At 42.9% G+C, this 16,869-nt stretch overlaps 1 protein-coding gene across 1 annotated transcript in view; it reads right to left on the reverse strand.

The window, feature by feature from the left end:
* Nucleotides 1-16,869, reverse strand: part of IFT81 (intraflagellar transport 81) — a 48,225-nt gene that overhangs the window by 3,208 nt on the left and 28,148 nt on the right. Inside the window, exons 11-17 of the mRNA XM_070762014.1 lie at nt 16,662-16,808; nt 9,134-9,283; nt 7,089-7,217; nt 5,485-5,574; nt 3,550-3,636; nt 2,685-2,756; nt 2,482-2,567 (exon numbers count right to left, since the gene is read on the reverse strand). Of these exons, the coding sequence (XP_070618115.1) occupies nt 2,482-2,567; nt 2,685-2,756; nt 3,550-3,636; nt 5,485-5,574; nt 7,089-7,217; nt 9,134-9,283; nt 16,662-16,808 (761 nt within the window). The remainder of the gene's footprint in view (nt 1-2,481; nt 2,568-2,684; nt 2,757-3,549; nt 3,637-5,484; nt 5,575-7,088; nt 7,218-9,133; nt 9,284-16,661; nt 16,809-16,869) is intronic.

A 16,869-nucleotide genomic window follows, 5' to 3' on the forward strand; every position in this document is an offset into this window, starting at 1 on the left:
TATTTTATCTTAGGATGGATCTATATTTATCCCAGGCATGTTTAAAATCAGTGATTGTGGATTGACCAACCACGTCTGCTGGAAGTTGTTTAGTCGACGGAACCCTGAGAAGGCCGACCCTGTGTGATCTAATAGGTCTCTGGGAGGTATATGGCAACATTAGATTGCCATTTGTCAAAAATGGTGTAGGGTCTCCTGCTTAAGCGGGGGGTTGGACTAGATGACCTACAAGGTCTCTTCCAACTCTGTTCGTCTGGTCGGGCAGTAGGAAAAGCAAGTAGGATGCTTGGCTGCATAGCTAGAGGTATAACAAGCAGGAAGAGGGAGATTATGATCCCGCTATATATAGAGCGCTGGTGAGACCCCATTTGGAGTAATACTGTGTTCAGTTCTGGAGACCTCACCTACAAAAAGATGTTGACAAAATTGAACGGGTCCAAAGACGGGCTACAAGAATGGTGGAAGGTCTTAAGCATAAAACGTATCAGGAAAGACTTAATGAACTCCATCTGTATAGTCTGGAGGACAGAAGGAAAAGGGGGGACATGATTGAAACATTTAAATATGTGAAAGGGTTAAATAAGGTCCAGGAGGGAAGTGTTTTTAATAGGAAAGTGAACACAAGAACAAGGGGACACAATCTGAGGTCAGTTGGGGGAAAGATCAGAAGCAACGTGAGAAAATATTATTTGACTGAAAGAGTAGTAGATCCTTGGAACAAACTTCCAGCAGACGTGGTAGATAAATCCACAGGAACTGAATTTAAACATGCCTGGGATAAACATATATCCATCCTAAGATGAAATACAGGAAATAGTATAAGGGCAGACTAGATGGACCATGAGGTCTTTTTCTGCTGTCAGTCTTCTATGTTTCTATGTTCAACTCCCAGAATTCCCCAGCTATCGTTAGGGGAATTCTGGGAGCTGAAGTCCGCAAATCTTCAAGCGGCACCGATTGCTAAATGCTGCTCTATAGTACCTGTTGCGGCTATACATTAAAATAAATTCTAAACGAAACGGAACACGCAATCGCTAAGCTGAACTAAACCCAGGCAGGAGGTTCTCTGCTCACATCCTTTCCCAAGCGCTGGCTTGTTTATCCTCCTCAATCTCCGCTTCTTCCCTTCAGACAGGTCATAAAACCCTCTGCAAATATTTAGAGAGGTGATTCTCCTCCTTGTTCTCCCTGGCTGCCCTTCCATCGAAGCGCCGTAAACAAAGAGCCAGGAGAGGGAAGACCCAGTGACGCAAGAGGGATAAAGTGGACATTATTTACACCAGCTGATACATTTATAGATATGAATTCACCTCTTCTTTCTTCTTCTTTCACTTCTTTTTTATTTTTCCCTTCTTTCTCTTCTTCCTTTTTCTTTCCTTCTCGTCCTTAAAGGGGAAGAGCCTTCTCTGTGGCGGCCCCGGCCCTCTGGAACCAACTCCCCCCCCCCGGAGATTAGAATTGCCCCCACCCTCCTTGCCTTTCGTAAGCTCCTTAAAACCCACCTCTGCCGTCAGGCATGGGGTAATTGAGATATTCTTTCCCCCTGGGCCTTTACAATTTATGCATGGCATGTTTGTTTGTAGGGATGTTTGGGTTTACAATAAGGGTTTTTTAGTTGTTTTAGTATTGGATTTACATGATGTTTTTTTATTACTGTTGTTAGCCACCCCGAGTCTATGGAGAGGGGCAGCATACAAATCCAATTAATAATAATAATAATAATAATAATAATAATAATAATAATAATAATAATAATAAATGTACGTACTTTGACTAATAAGTGTATACTCAAATTCATATACATGTGTACCAATATTTGCATAGTCCTTTTGCTTTGTGTATCCCCTCCCCTATTTATCTTCAATAAAGATTATATTTTCCTTTTTTTGAAAAAGAGGTGTTTTGCAGGTCCCTATGCCCGGTGCTTGTGACAAAGCACGCCCTGTGATGCTGGGATAGGTTTTTCTCATCCCATTTCCTCCCACTTATGACTGCAGGACTGTAACTTGTTGCTTGAATCCTGAAGATTTTTATTAATATTGTTTCTTCATTGCTTATTGGACCCCAATGACAATCCTTAAGTGTTGCACCTCATGATTCTTGACGTGTCTCTTGTCTTTCTATGTACACCGAGAGCATCTGCACCAAAGACAAATTCCTTGGGTGTCCAATCACACTTGGCCAATAAAAAATTCTATTCTATTCCAATTTCTATTCCATTCCAATTTCTATCCTATCCTATCCTATTCTAATATTCTATTCTATTCCAATTTCTATTCCATTCCAATTTCTATCCTATTCCAATTTCTATCCTATCCTATCCTAATATTATATTCTATTCCAATTTCTATTCCATTCCAAAATTCTATTCTATTCCAAGCCCAGCTGCCTTCTGCAATTGACAGGTGGGGATTGGGTCAATGCCAACCATTTCAATTATTATGGATTGAATAAAGAAGCCCGCCCCAGGGGACTCTATACCTGACTGCCTTCTTTCTTTCTTGTTGATCCGAAGAAACATACATTTTCACCTCGTCTTTCACGCGCTGAAGCTGCGCTTCGGAAACCTAAAACAAAAAACAACAACAACCACCCATCATCTGGATTTAGACTTCAAACAGCCCCTCTTCTTCCTGCCCGGGGGGGGGGGGTGGGGAATCTCCTAGTTTCTTTCACCAACATACCATTTTCATGCAGTTGACTTTATGATAGTTGCTTTCTTCCTGTAAACATTCCTCCCGAAGACTCTTCACCTGCTGATGGGGAGAGAAGAGACCCTATTGAAGGGGGAAGAGACTCCGAGGTCTCCAACCTTGGCAACGTTACACCTTGTGGACTTCAACTCCCAGCATTCCTCAAGCTGGCTGGAGAATTCTGGGAGTTGAAGTCCGCAAGTTTGAAAGAAAGAAAGAAAGAAAGAAAGATAGATAGATAGATAGATAGATAGATAGATAGATAGATAGATAGATAGATAGATAGATAGATAGATAGATAGATCTGGCATCTTCAAACCTATCTATCTATCTATCTATCTATCTATCTATCTATCTATCTATCTATCTATCTATCTATCTATCTATTGATTGGATTTGTGTGCCGCCCCTCTCCGTGGACTTGGGGCGGCTAACAACAGTGATAAAAACAATATGTAGCAATCCAATAATAAAACAACTAAAAACCGTTATTATAAAAAACCAGACATACGTACAGACATACCATGCATAAACTGTAGAGGCCCAGGGGGAAAGAATATCTCATGCCTGACGGCAGAGGTGGGTTTTAAGGAGCTTACAAAAGGCGAGGAGGGTGGGGGCAATTCTGATCTCTGGAGGGAGTTGGTTCCAGAGGGCCGGGGCCACCACAGAGAAGGCTCTTCCCCTGGGTCCCGCCAAACAACATTGTTTAGTTGCCAGGTTTGAAGATGCCAGGTTTGAAGCCCTCTGACTTAGTATAAAGCCAGCCCCTGATATGGGGTGGGGTGAGGGGGGGAACTGGGTCATTTGGGGCAAGAAGGAGAACTAATCCTTCCCCCGTCTCCTCGTTGCCTACCTGCTCCAGAGACGCACGCTTGCTTTCTAAACCAGCAGCACAACTGTCGTACTGAGATTTTTTCTCTTCGCAGTCTTGGGTTAATTCCTGGGGAGTTAAAAAATAAAAAGTATATACACATAAACACTTTACGTATAGAAATGATAATTTATTTTAAGTTACTAATATTAATACATAATCTTAACATAAGGCGGTAAACAAATAATAAACGTATAGATAAACTCTTAATTAACCAAAGAATGATGGAATACCGATAATCCATTAGCCGAACGACAAATGAAATTTAGACTTTGTCTTTTGTTTCTCTAATTCCTTCTTACTACCCATAAAATATGAAATAAGTATAATATGTATTTTTGTTTTAATTCCTCCCCCTTCCCCGCCCTCTTGTTGTATTGGTTGGGTTTAATTTGGTTGTGGTAATTGTTGTTGTCCTTTTTTGATGGTATGTTACATGTTATGTTTAATGGAAAAATGCAATAAAAAATTTTTAAAAATAAAAAGTGTGTGGATACAACCCCTCGTAGCACGAGCTCAGCAACTGGTGCACAGAGTCACCTACTTAAATCCAAGAAACCCCTCTGAGCTAAGCAGCATAAGCCACCACTGCTGGTTGAAATTTCTTGACAGTTAGAACAGTTAACCAGTGGAACAGCTTGCCTCTAGAAGCTGTGAATGCTCTGGAAGTTTTTAAGAAGATGTTGGATCTCCTTAAAAGACTCTCCGAGTCTTCGGAGAGGGGCAGCATACAAATCTACTAAATAATAATAATAATAATCACCCTCTGTCTGAAGCAGTGTAGGGCAGTGTTACCCAACCTTGGCAACTTGAAGGTATTTGGACTTCAACTCCCAGAATTCCCCAGCCAGCTAACGCTAGCTGTGGAATTCTGGGAGTTGAAGTCCAGAGACCTTCAAGTTGCCAAAGTTGGGAAACACTGGTGTAGGGTGTCTTGCCTAAGCAGATGGTTTTTATTTTATTTTTTTATTTATTTATTGGATTTGTATGCCGCCCCTCTCCGCAGACTCGGGGCGGCTAACAACAATGATAAAAAACAACATGTAACAATCCAATTTAATAAAACAATTAAAAACCCTTATTATAAAAACCAAACATACACACAAACATACCATACATAACTTGTAATGGCCTAGGGGGAAGGAATATCCTAACTCCCCCATGCCTGGCGACAAAGGTGGGTCTTGAGTAGTTTACGAAAGACAGGGAGGGTGGGGGCCATTCTAATCTCTGGGGGGAGTTGGTTCCAAGGGGTTGGGGCCGCCACAGAGAAGGCTCTTCCCCTGGGGCCCGCCAAATGGCATTGTTTGGTCGACGGGACCCGGAGAAGGCCAACTCTGTGGGACCTAACTGGTCGCTGGGATTCGTGCGTCAGAAGGCGGTCTTGGAGATATTCTGGTCCGGTGCCATGAAGGGCTCTATAGGTCATAACCAACACTTTGAATTGTGACCGGCAACTGATCAGCAACCAATGCAGACTGCGGAGTGTTGGTGAAACATGGGCATATTTGGGAAAGCCCATGACTGCTCTCGCAGCTGCATTCTGCACGATCTGAAGTTTCCGAACACTTTTCAAAGGTAGCCCCATGTAGAGAGCGTTACAGTAGTCGAGTTTCGAGGTGATGAGGGCATGAGTGACTGTGAGCAGTGAGTCCCGGTCCAAATAGGGCCGCAACTGGTGCACCAGGCGAACCTGGGCAAACGCCCCCCTCGCCACAGCCGAAATATGATGTTCCAAGGTTGGGAAACACTGGTGTAGGGTGTCTTACATAAACAGGAGGTTGGACTATAAGGCCTCCAAGGTCCCTTCACACTCTGTTGCTGTTGTCATTATTATTATTATTATTATTAACAACCCACACACTATGGGGCAGTGCAGATGCTCCATCCAGCTCCCCATGCATTGCCTGCACTTACCTGACCCCTCTGTCGCAGCTGCCGGAGGTCTTTGATGATTGGGGCCAAGCTGGACTTTTTATCGGCTACCAAGGTGTTGAGCTTTTTCACCTGGGGGGGAAGGGAGGCGTCAGCTGTGAGTGAGTGACACATTTAGCAGGAAGCCAAGTGGCAGGATCCTGGGTGTTAAGGAATGGCGGGAGATGAGGTCAGGGTTAGGACCAGTTCATTTGACCCCCGTCCCTTGAAAAGCTTCTGGACAGTACCAGGGATGGGCTTCTACAGGTACGCTCAGGTATGCAGAACTGGCAGCAAAAATTTTGAACCCCCCCCCCTCCCCCATTTTCCCCCCTTCTGGGCTCTGGGTATGTTTTTCCTATCGCAGTAAATGAGGTTGAATGTGTATAATTTTAGAAGAGCTATGTGTGTGTGTACATACACATACAGTTTATATAGTAGGTAATGTATATTTTTGTGTGCCTGTGTGTAATATGTATGTACACATATGGCATATATAGATAGAATTAAATACAGTGGTACCTCGGTTCTTGAACGCTTTGGTTCTCGTACATTTCAGATACCGAACAAAATTTTTGGCAAAAATTTGCTTCGGTACCTGAACAAAAATTCGGATACCGAACAGCCACAGAAAGTTTTGTTTGTTATCGGAAATGTTACCGCCCGCTTAACAGACTCCCAGTCTCTATAGTCTAACCTCTCCAAGCTGCAGGAAGGGTGGTGGCGGCTGCAATACCGGCAGCCTCGGAGGACTCCTTTCCTCAGTGCTTCGTCTTGTGCACCAACTTTCTCCTTCCCGGTGGCAGCGGTGGCGACGGCAGTGGCGACAGCAGTGGCTTCCCTTCGAGGAGCAGCAGCACCGGGAACGTCACGTGATGAAGGGAAGCCGGTGGAGCCATCTCAGCAGTTGCCGCCACTCCACCGGCTTCCCTTCATCACGTGATGTTCCTGGCGCTGCTGCTCCTCAAAGGGAAGCCGCTGCTGTCGCCACCCGCTGCTGCCGGGAAGGAGAAAGTTGGTGCACAAGACAAAGCACTGAGGAAAGGAGCCCCCCGAAGCTGCCGGTATTGCAGCCGCCCCCACCCTTCCTGCAGCTTGGAGAGGTTAGACTATAGAGCTCCTCAGATTTTTATCCCATAGGAAACAAAGAAAATAAATTTAATTGGTTCCCAGCGAGTCAACAGGGGCTGGGAACCAATTAAATCCATTTCCATTATTTTCTATGGGATAAATTAATTCGGTACTCGACCAAATCGGTTCTCGACCACACTTCTGGAACGGATTGTGGTCGAGAACCGAGGTACCACTGTAGTATATTTTGGATGTTCAGTCAGAGTAAATAGAGAGGGAAATTGTCTCTCTTGGAGGCAAGGAGACACCAGGCACCCTAACGCAAACTTTTGACGTGAGCGACGTCAAGCTGGACACCTTTAAACCAGTCACGTGACCTTTAAGCCATCCTCTCTGGTCGCGTGATCGTCAAGCCACTCCCCTCTAGTCACATGGCCGACAAGCCACACCCACAAAATAAGCCCCCCCCCCCCCCCCCCCCCCACGCCCACAGTGTGGTAGTAAAAAAAATTTGCAGCCCTTCAGTGGACAAGTACCATGTCAGACATGTTGTCCAGAGTTCGGCCTTTCATTTCATCCATTTCGCTCTTGACGGCCGAGACCCGCTCCAGCTCCTCCTGGGTGTAGCTGTAGCCGGAGATGCCTTTCTTGTCTTCCATGGCTTGCTGGAGGGACGAAGGAGAGAAGTGGGACGTCAGAGGTGGCAGGGTGGGAGCTCTTATTTATTTAAGAAAAATGTAGGTAGCCGCCCAATTCAATCTCAGGGTAAAAACGCCCTCCCCCATCCCCTCGGAGGCTCCCTGGAAGCCAAAAACGCCCTCCCAGAGCCTCTGTGTGAGCCAAAAATCAGCTGACCAGCACATACATGCATGTTGGAGCTGAGCTAATGCAACGGCTCACGTCCCAGCTGATATGGCTCCGCGTGCCACCTGTGGCACCTGTCCCTAGGTTCGCCATCACTGGACTAAGCCAACATTGTAGACTACGGAGAGGGGTGGCATACATATCCAATAAATAATAATAATAATAATAATAATTATTATTATTATTATTATTAATTTATTATTATTATTATTATTATTATTATTAAAGCCACAACTGGCTGGACTTCCACCAAGCACGAACCAAACAAGCCATGTTACGTAAACCTAGCTAACAATTGTATGTCGTTCTTCCTCTCCCCGGCCAAGCCTCTCTGGGGTCCTTTCTGGAATTCGCATGAATCCCAGCGGCCGATTAGGTCCCACAGAGTCAGCCTTCTCCGGGTCCTGTCGACTAAACAATGCCGTCTGGCGGGACCTAGGGGAAGAGCCTTCTCTGTGGCGGCCCCGGCCCTCTGGAATCAACTCCCCTGGAGATTAGAACTGCCCCCACCCTCCTTGCCTTTCGTAATCTTCTTAAAACCCACCTCTGCCGCCAGGCATGGGGGAACTGAGACATCTCCCCCGGGCCTATACAGTTTATGCATGGTATGTTTGTGTGTATGTTTCTTTTTTAATAAGGGGTTTTTAGTGACTTTTAATTATTAGATTTGTTATATATTGTACTATTACTGTTGTGAGCCGCCCCGAGTCTACGGAGAGGGGCGGCATACAAATCAAATAAATAATAATAATAATAATAATAATAATAACCCCACTGATGGGTACGACTGGTGATGAAATACGAAATCCAGCATAGTGATCTCGTTTGCTGTGTTGTATTGACATAATAATAATAATAATAATAATAATAATAATAATAATAATAATTAGAACTGCCCCCACCCTCCTTGCCTTTCGCAAGCTGTTGGAAACCCACCTATGTCGCCAGGCATGGGGGTGATTGATATACCCCCTAACTATCATGGCTTATGTATGGTTTGAATGGGTTGTGTGACTATTTTAAGGATAAGGGTTTTTAATTGGTTTTAAGTCTTGGATTTGTACACTGTTTATTATTGTTGTGAGCCGCTCCGAGTCTCCGGAGAGGGGCGCCATACAAATCTAATACATCATCATCATCATCATCATCATCTTTTATTTATCTATTTATTTATCTATTTATTTATCTATTTATTTATCTATTTATTTATCTATTTATTTATCTATCTATCTATCTATCTATCTATTTATTTATTTATTTATTTATTTATTTTGATTTGATTTGATTTGATTTGATTTGATTTGATTTGTATGCCGCCCCTCTCCGGAGACTCGGAGCGGCTAACAGCAACAATAAAGCAGTGTACAATAGTAGTCTGATGTTAGAAACAATTAAAAACCCATTAATATAAAAAAGGCAAACATATATACATACATACCATGCATAGAATTGTAAAGGCCTAGGGGGAAGAAGGTCTCAATTCCCCCATGCCTGACGGCAGAGGTGGGTTTTAAGCAGCTTACGAAAGGCAAGGAGGGTGGGGGCAATTCTTATCTCTGGGGGGAGTTGGTTCCAGAGGGCTGGGGCCGCCACAGAGAAGGCTCTTCCCCTGGGTCCCGCCAAGCGACATTCTTAATTTAACATGGGCCCCGGGATCTCCCGCTGACGTTCAAAGCCCCCGAGCAGTCCTGGCTTTAGAGAGGGGAGGGAGAGTTACCAATTGCTGCTGGATATCTTCATGGCGCTGTTTCAGGAGCTCTTCAGTTCGCTGTAGGATGCCGTACTCGGCCGTGATCTCGGCTATTTCCAGGCGCTTCTTCTTGTAAAGGGTGTTTTTGCTCCGGAGCTTGTTAACGTAGCGCTTGAACTGAAAAAACAAGAAGGATCATAACCCTTGGCCCCTGCGACGGTGCTCGGTCCAGCTTGCTTCCTTAAGACAGAAGTCACCCTGCCCCTTCTCTTTCAAGAGAGAGAGAAATCAAGAAATCCCACTCCCCTTGGGTAGAAATAGAAAACTCACCTTTAAAATTAGGAAAAAAAGTACAGGTACATTATACAACATATGCTAACAGCAATAAGAATAGTAATGGCACAGCACTGGAAACAGAGTGAAATATCAAGTGATAAAGTTTTCAGTATTAACATAGAAACATAGAAGACTGACGGCAGAAATAGACCTCATGGTCCATCTAGTCTGCCCTTATACTATTTCCTGTATTTTATCTTAGGATGGATCTATGTTTATCCCAGGCAGGTTTCAATTCTGTGACTGTGGATCCTTCCTTCCTTCCTTCCTTCCTTCCTTCCTTCTCTTTCTTTCCTTTCTTCCTTCTTCATTCATAGAAACATAGAAGTCTGACGGCAGAAAAAGACCTCCTGGTCCATCTCGTCTGCCCTTATACTATTTCCTGCATTTTATCTTAGGATGGATATATGTTTATCCCAGGCATGTTTAAATTCAGTGACTGTGGATTGACCAACCACGTCTGCTGGAAGTTTGTTCCAAGGATCTACTACTCTTTCAGTGAAATAATATTTCCTCACGTTGCTTTTGATCTTTCCCCCAACTAACTTCAGATTGTGCACCCTTGTTCTTGGGTTCACTTCCCTATTAAAAACACTTCCCTCCTGAACCTTATTTGACCATTTCACATATTTAAATGTTTCGATCGTGTCCCCCCTTTTCCTTCTGTCCTCCAGACTAGACAGATGGAGTTCATGAAGTCTTTCCTGATACGTTTTATGCTTAAGACCTTCCACCATTCTTGTAGCCCGTCTTTGGACCCCTTCAATTTTGTCAATATCTTTTTGTAGGTGAGGTCTCCAGAACTGGACATAGTATTATTCCAAATGTGGTCTCACCAGCGCTCTATATAAGGGATCACAATCTCCCTCTTCCTGCTTGTTATACTCTAGCTATGCAGCCAAGCATCCTACTTGCTTTCTCTACCGCCTGACTGCACTGTTCACCCATTTTGAGACTGTCAGAAATCACGACCCCTAAATCCTTTTCTTCTGAAGTTTTGGCTAACACAGAACTGCCAATACAATACTCAGATTGAGGATTCCTTTTCCCCAAGTGCATTATTTTACATTTGGAAACATTAAACTGCACTTTCCATTGCTTTGACCATTTATCTGGTAAAGCTAAATCATTTAACATATTACAGGCGCCTCCAGGAATATCAACCCTATTCATTTTGATACCAAGCGATTATGTTTTTCACTCAAAAATATTAACTGGATAAATTAACATATAAAGAAGATACAGAATTTTTCAGAAGTTGGCATGTGTTTTATAATAGGATGGAGGAAATAAAAGAAAAAAGAAGGAATCAGAAGGAATAGAAGGAATGTAAAGTGTATAGTTATAGATATAGATAATTATAGATATAGAAAATATATATAAGATAAATAAAGAGAGTATAAGTGAAGATATAGTAAAATTAGAGTTATTGTATATAATGAAATGTGAGACTAATGATGGAATGGGCTGAATACTGAAAAATGTAGAAGAAATACAGTTTAACTTACTAGAATTGATATGGAAATATAACATCAACGCAGTTTACTGTAAAAGAAAAGATTACAGTAGAAGGTTTTTGTCCTTTTTCGTTTATTTGTATGTATGTTATGTCTGTATAGGTTTGTTTGAAGTTTGTGGTTTAATGTTTTAAATGTACTTTTTAACGTTTATATTTAATTTAAAAAATTTAAAAAAAGAAAACTCACCTTTAAAAGACCAGCATTTTAGATATGTTTGTGCGTTTTATATTTATCTGTTTGTTCGTTTGTTTGTTTGTTTGTTTGTTTGTTCAAACAAAGATATAATATTTATATACATGATTTATATAGATGATACAATATTTATATACATGATTTATATAGATGATACAATATTTATATACATGATACTAGCAATGAGGGCAGGGGACGGAAGGCACGCTGGTGCACTTATGCACGCCCCTTACTGACCCCTTAGGAATCGGGAGAGGTCAACAGTGGACAATCTAAGGGTAAAGCTTTGGGGGTTTAGTAACGATACCACAGAGTCCGGTAGTGAGTTCCATGCTTCAACTACTCGCTTACTAAAGTCGTATTTCCTGCAGCCGAGTTTGGAGCAGTTTACTTTGCATTTGTATCTGTTTTATTTATTTATTTTATTTTATTTTATTAGTTGGACTTGTATGCCGCCCCTCTCCGAAGACTCGGGGCGGCTCACAACAAGTAAAAACAGTCACAACAATCCAATTAATTAAAATATTTGTTGTGTGCTCGTGTGTTGTTGTGGTTGAAGCTGAAGCTATATACCAAAAAAAACCCTCCCCCCAAAGGATTTGCATTTCTTTGTTCGGCTTTTCAATGTTGCCTTAGATCGATGAAAACTTTAAAAATGTTTATTTAAAAAGAAAAAAACCAGAGCTGGGGTTAAACGGAACTCTCCCCACCGTAAAACAGAGCGTCCCATTTGAAGAACAACTTCTGACAGTCCGAGATGAACCCGCTGTGAGAAACCCCCTCCCCCGCCCACCAATAACTGTATGCGCTATAAAAAGTTTCCCGGGCAAAGAGCCCATCTTAAAAATCATGCCATCTGGCATCTTTTGCCAAGGTCTCATCTACTTCCATGGGCTCCGGCAACTATTTTTAAACCCGAAGCTGTAAAACTTTAGGGCCAGCGGGCAGAGCCAGAGTTTAAGCATCTCGTGTTTTAAATTAAAGCCCTGACTGTTTGAAGGACAATTGTCTTTCAAGGCCCACCACCGCCAATGCTGGGGGAAAGTCACAGGAAGCGCACAAGATCCTTACAACTTGAACAATGGGCGCTATCGAACAAAATGAAATTCAATGGTGAAGAAAGTCAGGTTTTACATTTAGGCAAGAAAAACAAAACGCACAAGTACAGTATAGGTGGTGCCTTGCTCAACACTAGACCATAAAATCATCTGCTACAACGTCCTTCCTGTCAACGACTACTTCAGCTTCAACCACAACAACACACGAGCACACAACAGATAGATTCTCAAAGTCAATCGTTCCAAACTCGACTGCAGGAAATACGACTTTAGTAACCGAGTAGTTGAAGCATGGAACTCACTACCGGACTCTGTAGTATTATTACTAAACTTCCAAAATTTTACCCTTAGATTATTATTATTATTATTATTATTTATTGGATTTGTATGCCGCCCCTCTCCGCAGACTCCGCAGATTTCTCCCGATTCCTAAGAGGTCAGTATGGGCTGTATGTATAAGTGCACCACCGTGCCTTCTGTCCCCAATGTTTCTCTCTTACTAGCATCATGTATATAAACATTATTATATCTTTGTATACAACCAATACATACTTCACAAAACAAACAAACAAATAAATATATGAAATAAATGGGGCTGTGTAAAGCATTCTTCCTTTCAGTCTTCTCGCTTGCTGAAAGAGGTAAATAAAGTCAGAGAATGAACCTTTGTTTTAGTTTTAGAAACATAGAAACACAGAAGATTGACGGCAGAAAAAGAAGTCCTGGTCCATCTAGTCTGCCCTTATACTATTTCCTTTTATCTTAGGATAGATCTAGGTTTATCCCAAGCATGTTTAAATTCAGTCTGTGGATTGACCAACCACGTCTGCTGGAAGTTTGTTCCAAGCATCTACGACTCTTTCAGTCAAATAATACTTTCTCACGTTGCTTCTGATCTTTCCCCCAACTATCATCAGATAGCTTACAAAACCTTTGCCAGACCCATCCTTGAATACAGCTCATCTGTTTGGAACCTATATCGCATCTCAGACATTAACACCCTTGAAAATGTGCAAAGATACTTCACCAGAAGAGCCCTTCACTCCTCCACTCGAAACAGAATTCCCTACAAGACTAGACTTTCAATCCTGGGCCTAGAAAGTTTAGAACTAAGACGCCTTAAACAAGGTCTAAGTATTGCCCACAAGATCATATGTTGCAACGTCCTGCCTATCGGCGACTACTTCAGCTTCAACCAGAACAACACAAGAGCACAAAATACATTAAAACTTAATATTAACCGCGCCAAACTTGACTGTAAAAAATATGACTTCAGTAACCGAGTTGTCGAAGCGTGGAACTCATTACCAGACTCCATAGTGTCATCCCCAAACCCCCAACACTTTACCCTTAGATTATCTACGGTTGACCTATCCAGATTCCTAAGAGGTCAGTAAGGGGCGAGTACAAGTGCACTAGAGTGCCTTCCGTCCCCTGTCCTATTGCTCTCCTATTATCTCCTATTCCTTTCTTCTATTCCTATATCTCTCCTTCTATTCTTTCATTGATATGTTCTATTACTATACCTTCTTTTCTATTATTTCTTAGATATATTTTACTATGAGTATCTCCTCTATAACCTTCATCATGTATTTTACTATGTGTATATAGATATATACCCACTAAAACCCTCTTTGTGTATTGGACAAAATAAATAAATAAATAAATATTGTGCCTCTTGTTCTTGTGTTCACTTTCCTATTGAAAACACTTCCCTCCTGGACCTTATTTAACCCTTTAACATATTTAAATGTTCCGATCGTGTCCCCCCTTTTCCTTCTGTCCTCCAGACTAGACAGATGGGGGTTCATTTTCCTCCCCTTCCCCAACTCTGGAAGAGAGAAGTAAAACAACAGCAGCAGAAACAACCAGGAGCTAAGAAGACAAAAAATTAAACTCCCAGCCGCCATCTCAATGAGATGGAAAGAGGAGCTCCTTCATTATCTCAGCGGGAAGCCCCCAACTAAAGCTTGCAGAAGCCGCAGTCGGGAGGAAAACAGTGGATCTGTTTTACTGCCCATCCAATTAATGGAATAAGAGCTGCTGGCAAGCAATTAAGAGGAATTTAGTCTGGGCAAATTGCTGGCCGTGACAAGCTCTGGACCAATCGCTCCCCGGACGAGACTCGGGGGAGAGGGGCTAAGCCCCCTCAACGTCTACCAGAAAGGGGGAAAGAGGAAGGCAACCGGGAAAGCATGTGCAGACCCATGTGCCTGACTCCAAAGCCCCTGTGGCAAAGATGGCTTCGAACTTAAGCATCAAACTGATCAGGAAAGACTTCATGAACTCCATCTGTCTAGTCTGGAGGACAGAAGGGAAAGGGGGAAGGGGACACGATCGAAACATTTAAATATGCTAAAGGGTTAAATAAGGTCCAGGAGGGAAGTGTTTTTAATAGGAAAGTGGCCAGAAGAACACAGGGGCACAATCTGAGGTAAGTTGGGAGAAATATCAGAAAATACGATTTGATTGAAAGAGGAGTAGATGCTTGGAGAGGGGTCTCCGGAGAGGGGCGGCATACAAATCCAATCAATCAATCAATCAATAAATAAATAAATAAATAACTAAACAAACAAACACACACACAAACAAACAAACAAACAAATAGTATAAGGGCAGACTGGATGGGCTATGAGATCTTTTTCTGCTGTCCATCTTGTATGTTTCTATGTTTCTTTTTTCCCCTTGAAAGTGTCCTCTACTACCTTCATTGTGTATTATTGTGTATTGGACAAAATTAAATAAAGAAATTTTAAAAAATCCCCTATTGTTTGCACAGAAGGCTGGGCTTTCCTGGCCTGGGAAAGCAACGTGCTCCCCCCTCTCACCGGGAGGGAAAACCATAAGCCTGAGCTGACCTTTCTGGGGAGGGGGTGTTAAGACCTCAGCCGAGGATACAGTTGCCGGCATGCAGAAGACGTCCAAGCAGGGGAGGCCTGGATTCATTGGGGCACCAGATTTACTGAAGGGAAAGGCCATAAAGGGACAGCGGTAACTCAAAACCTGCGCAGGCTGGAAGCGGCTGAGGCCTCGTCACAAATCATTATGGGCTCTAAGTTCATGTCGAAAGTATTAGACGACATTATAGAGCATCGCACACCCGAGCAACTGGACACAAGGACAGCTATTCTGCATGCCATCCCTCTGCTAAACTATCTATCTATCTATCTATCTATCTATCTATCTATCTATCTATCTATCTATCTATCTATCTCTTTCTCTCTCTCTCTCTCCTCCTCCTCACCTACCTACCTACCTATTGGATTTATATGCCGCCCGTCTCTGAGTATATATGTACAGTATAGGTGGCACGTTGCTCAACTGTAGTAACTGGGAGAGGGATCTTGGAGTCCTAGTGGACAACCATTCAAATAAGAGCCAGCCGTGTGCAGCAGCTGCCAAAAAAGCCAACACAGTTCTAGGCTGCATCAACAGAGGGAGGTCACGTGAAGCGTTAATACCACTTTATGAGGTTTTGGAAAGGCCACAGTTGGAATATGGCATCCAGTTTTGGTCGCCACAATGCAAAAAGGATGCTGAGACTCTAGAACGAGTGCAGAGAAGAGCAACAAAGAGGATGAGGGGATAAATGGAGGCTAAAACATATGACGAACGGTTGCAGGAACTGGGCATGGCTGATTTAATAAAAAGAAGGACTGGGGGAGACATGATAGCAGCCTTCCAATATCTCAGGGGTTGCCACAAAGAAGAGGGAGTTAGGCTATTCTCCAAAGCAATGGGTGGAAACTAAACAAGGAGAGAAGCAACTTAGAAATAAGGAGAAATTTCCTGACAGTGAGAACAATTAATCCATGGAACAGCTTGCCTCCAGATGTTGTCTGAAGTGATATAGGATTTCCTTCCTAAGCAGGGTGTTGGACTAGAAGACCTCCAAGGTCCCTTCCAACTCTGTTGTTTTTGTTATTGTTAAGACATCAAAAGAGGCCACAGCTGTTGTGTGAACTCAACCTGCTAATTGTTCACGTAGGGTTACTTAGGGTTGTTTTCTTCAGTCATAAACCCAACAACTACCTAATTCTCCATTTCCCTTCAGTGCTCTAATTTATCTTCACATTTTAGCTACTCAACCCGATGGTTTCCATCAGACGTGCTGACAAGGTGAAATTACAAGGCACTTAAAACCTGGAGGACACGCAACAGATAAGATCTTTGGCTTCTGTAATGGGACATGTTGCTGTTGTGTAGTATAATCACCGCTGGCGTGAGGGTCACATGGCACAAAGTCTTCCTGGGATTTTACTCCTACAAAATGGTTTGCTCGAAACAAATCTGCTCCTTAAAAAGGCGAACCACCAAGGCCGGGTTTCTGGAACAAACCCTCAACTCGGAATTCTTTCGGATAACAAGGGAGAAGCCATCTTATAAATTTAAATTTAATTAAATTAAAATCTTGGGAACCCCAATGCGGCAAAATAGCCGGTTCCTTACCTCGTCGCCTTTCAAGACTTCTGTCCCGTCCAGCTCCCGAGCCTGGCTGGACTTCTGGATCATCTGTCGCTCCAGAGTGGTGATCTCTTCCTTGGCGGTCTGAAGTTCCTCCGCCTTGGCGTTTTTCTTCCGCGAGATGATGGAGGCCTGGGAGGGTTTTCAGACTGGTTAGTATTGTTGCGGGGTCAAAGAGGACGATGCCATGAAA

Source organism: Erythrolamprus reginae, chromosome 10 (assembly GCF_031021105.1).
Source record: "Erythrolamprus reginae isolate rEryReg1 chromosome 10, rEryReg1.hap1, whole genome shotgun sequence".
NCBI classification, from domain to species: domain Eukaryota; kingdom Metazoa; phylum Chordata; class Lepidosauria; order Squamata; family Dipsadidae; genus Erythrolamprus; species Erythrolamprus reginae.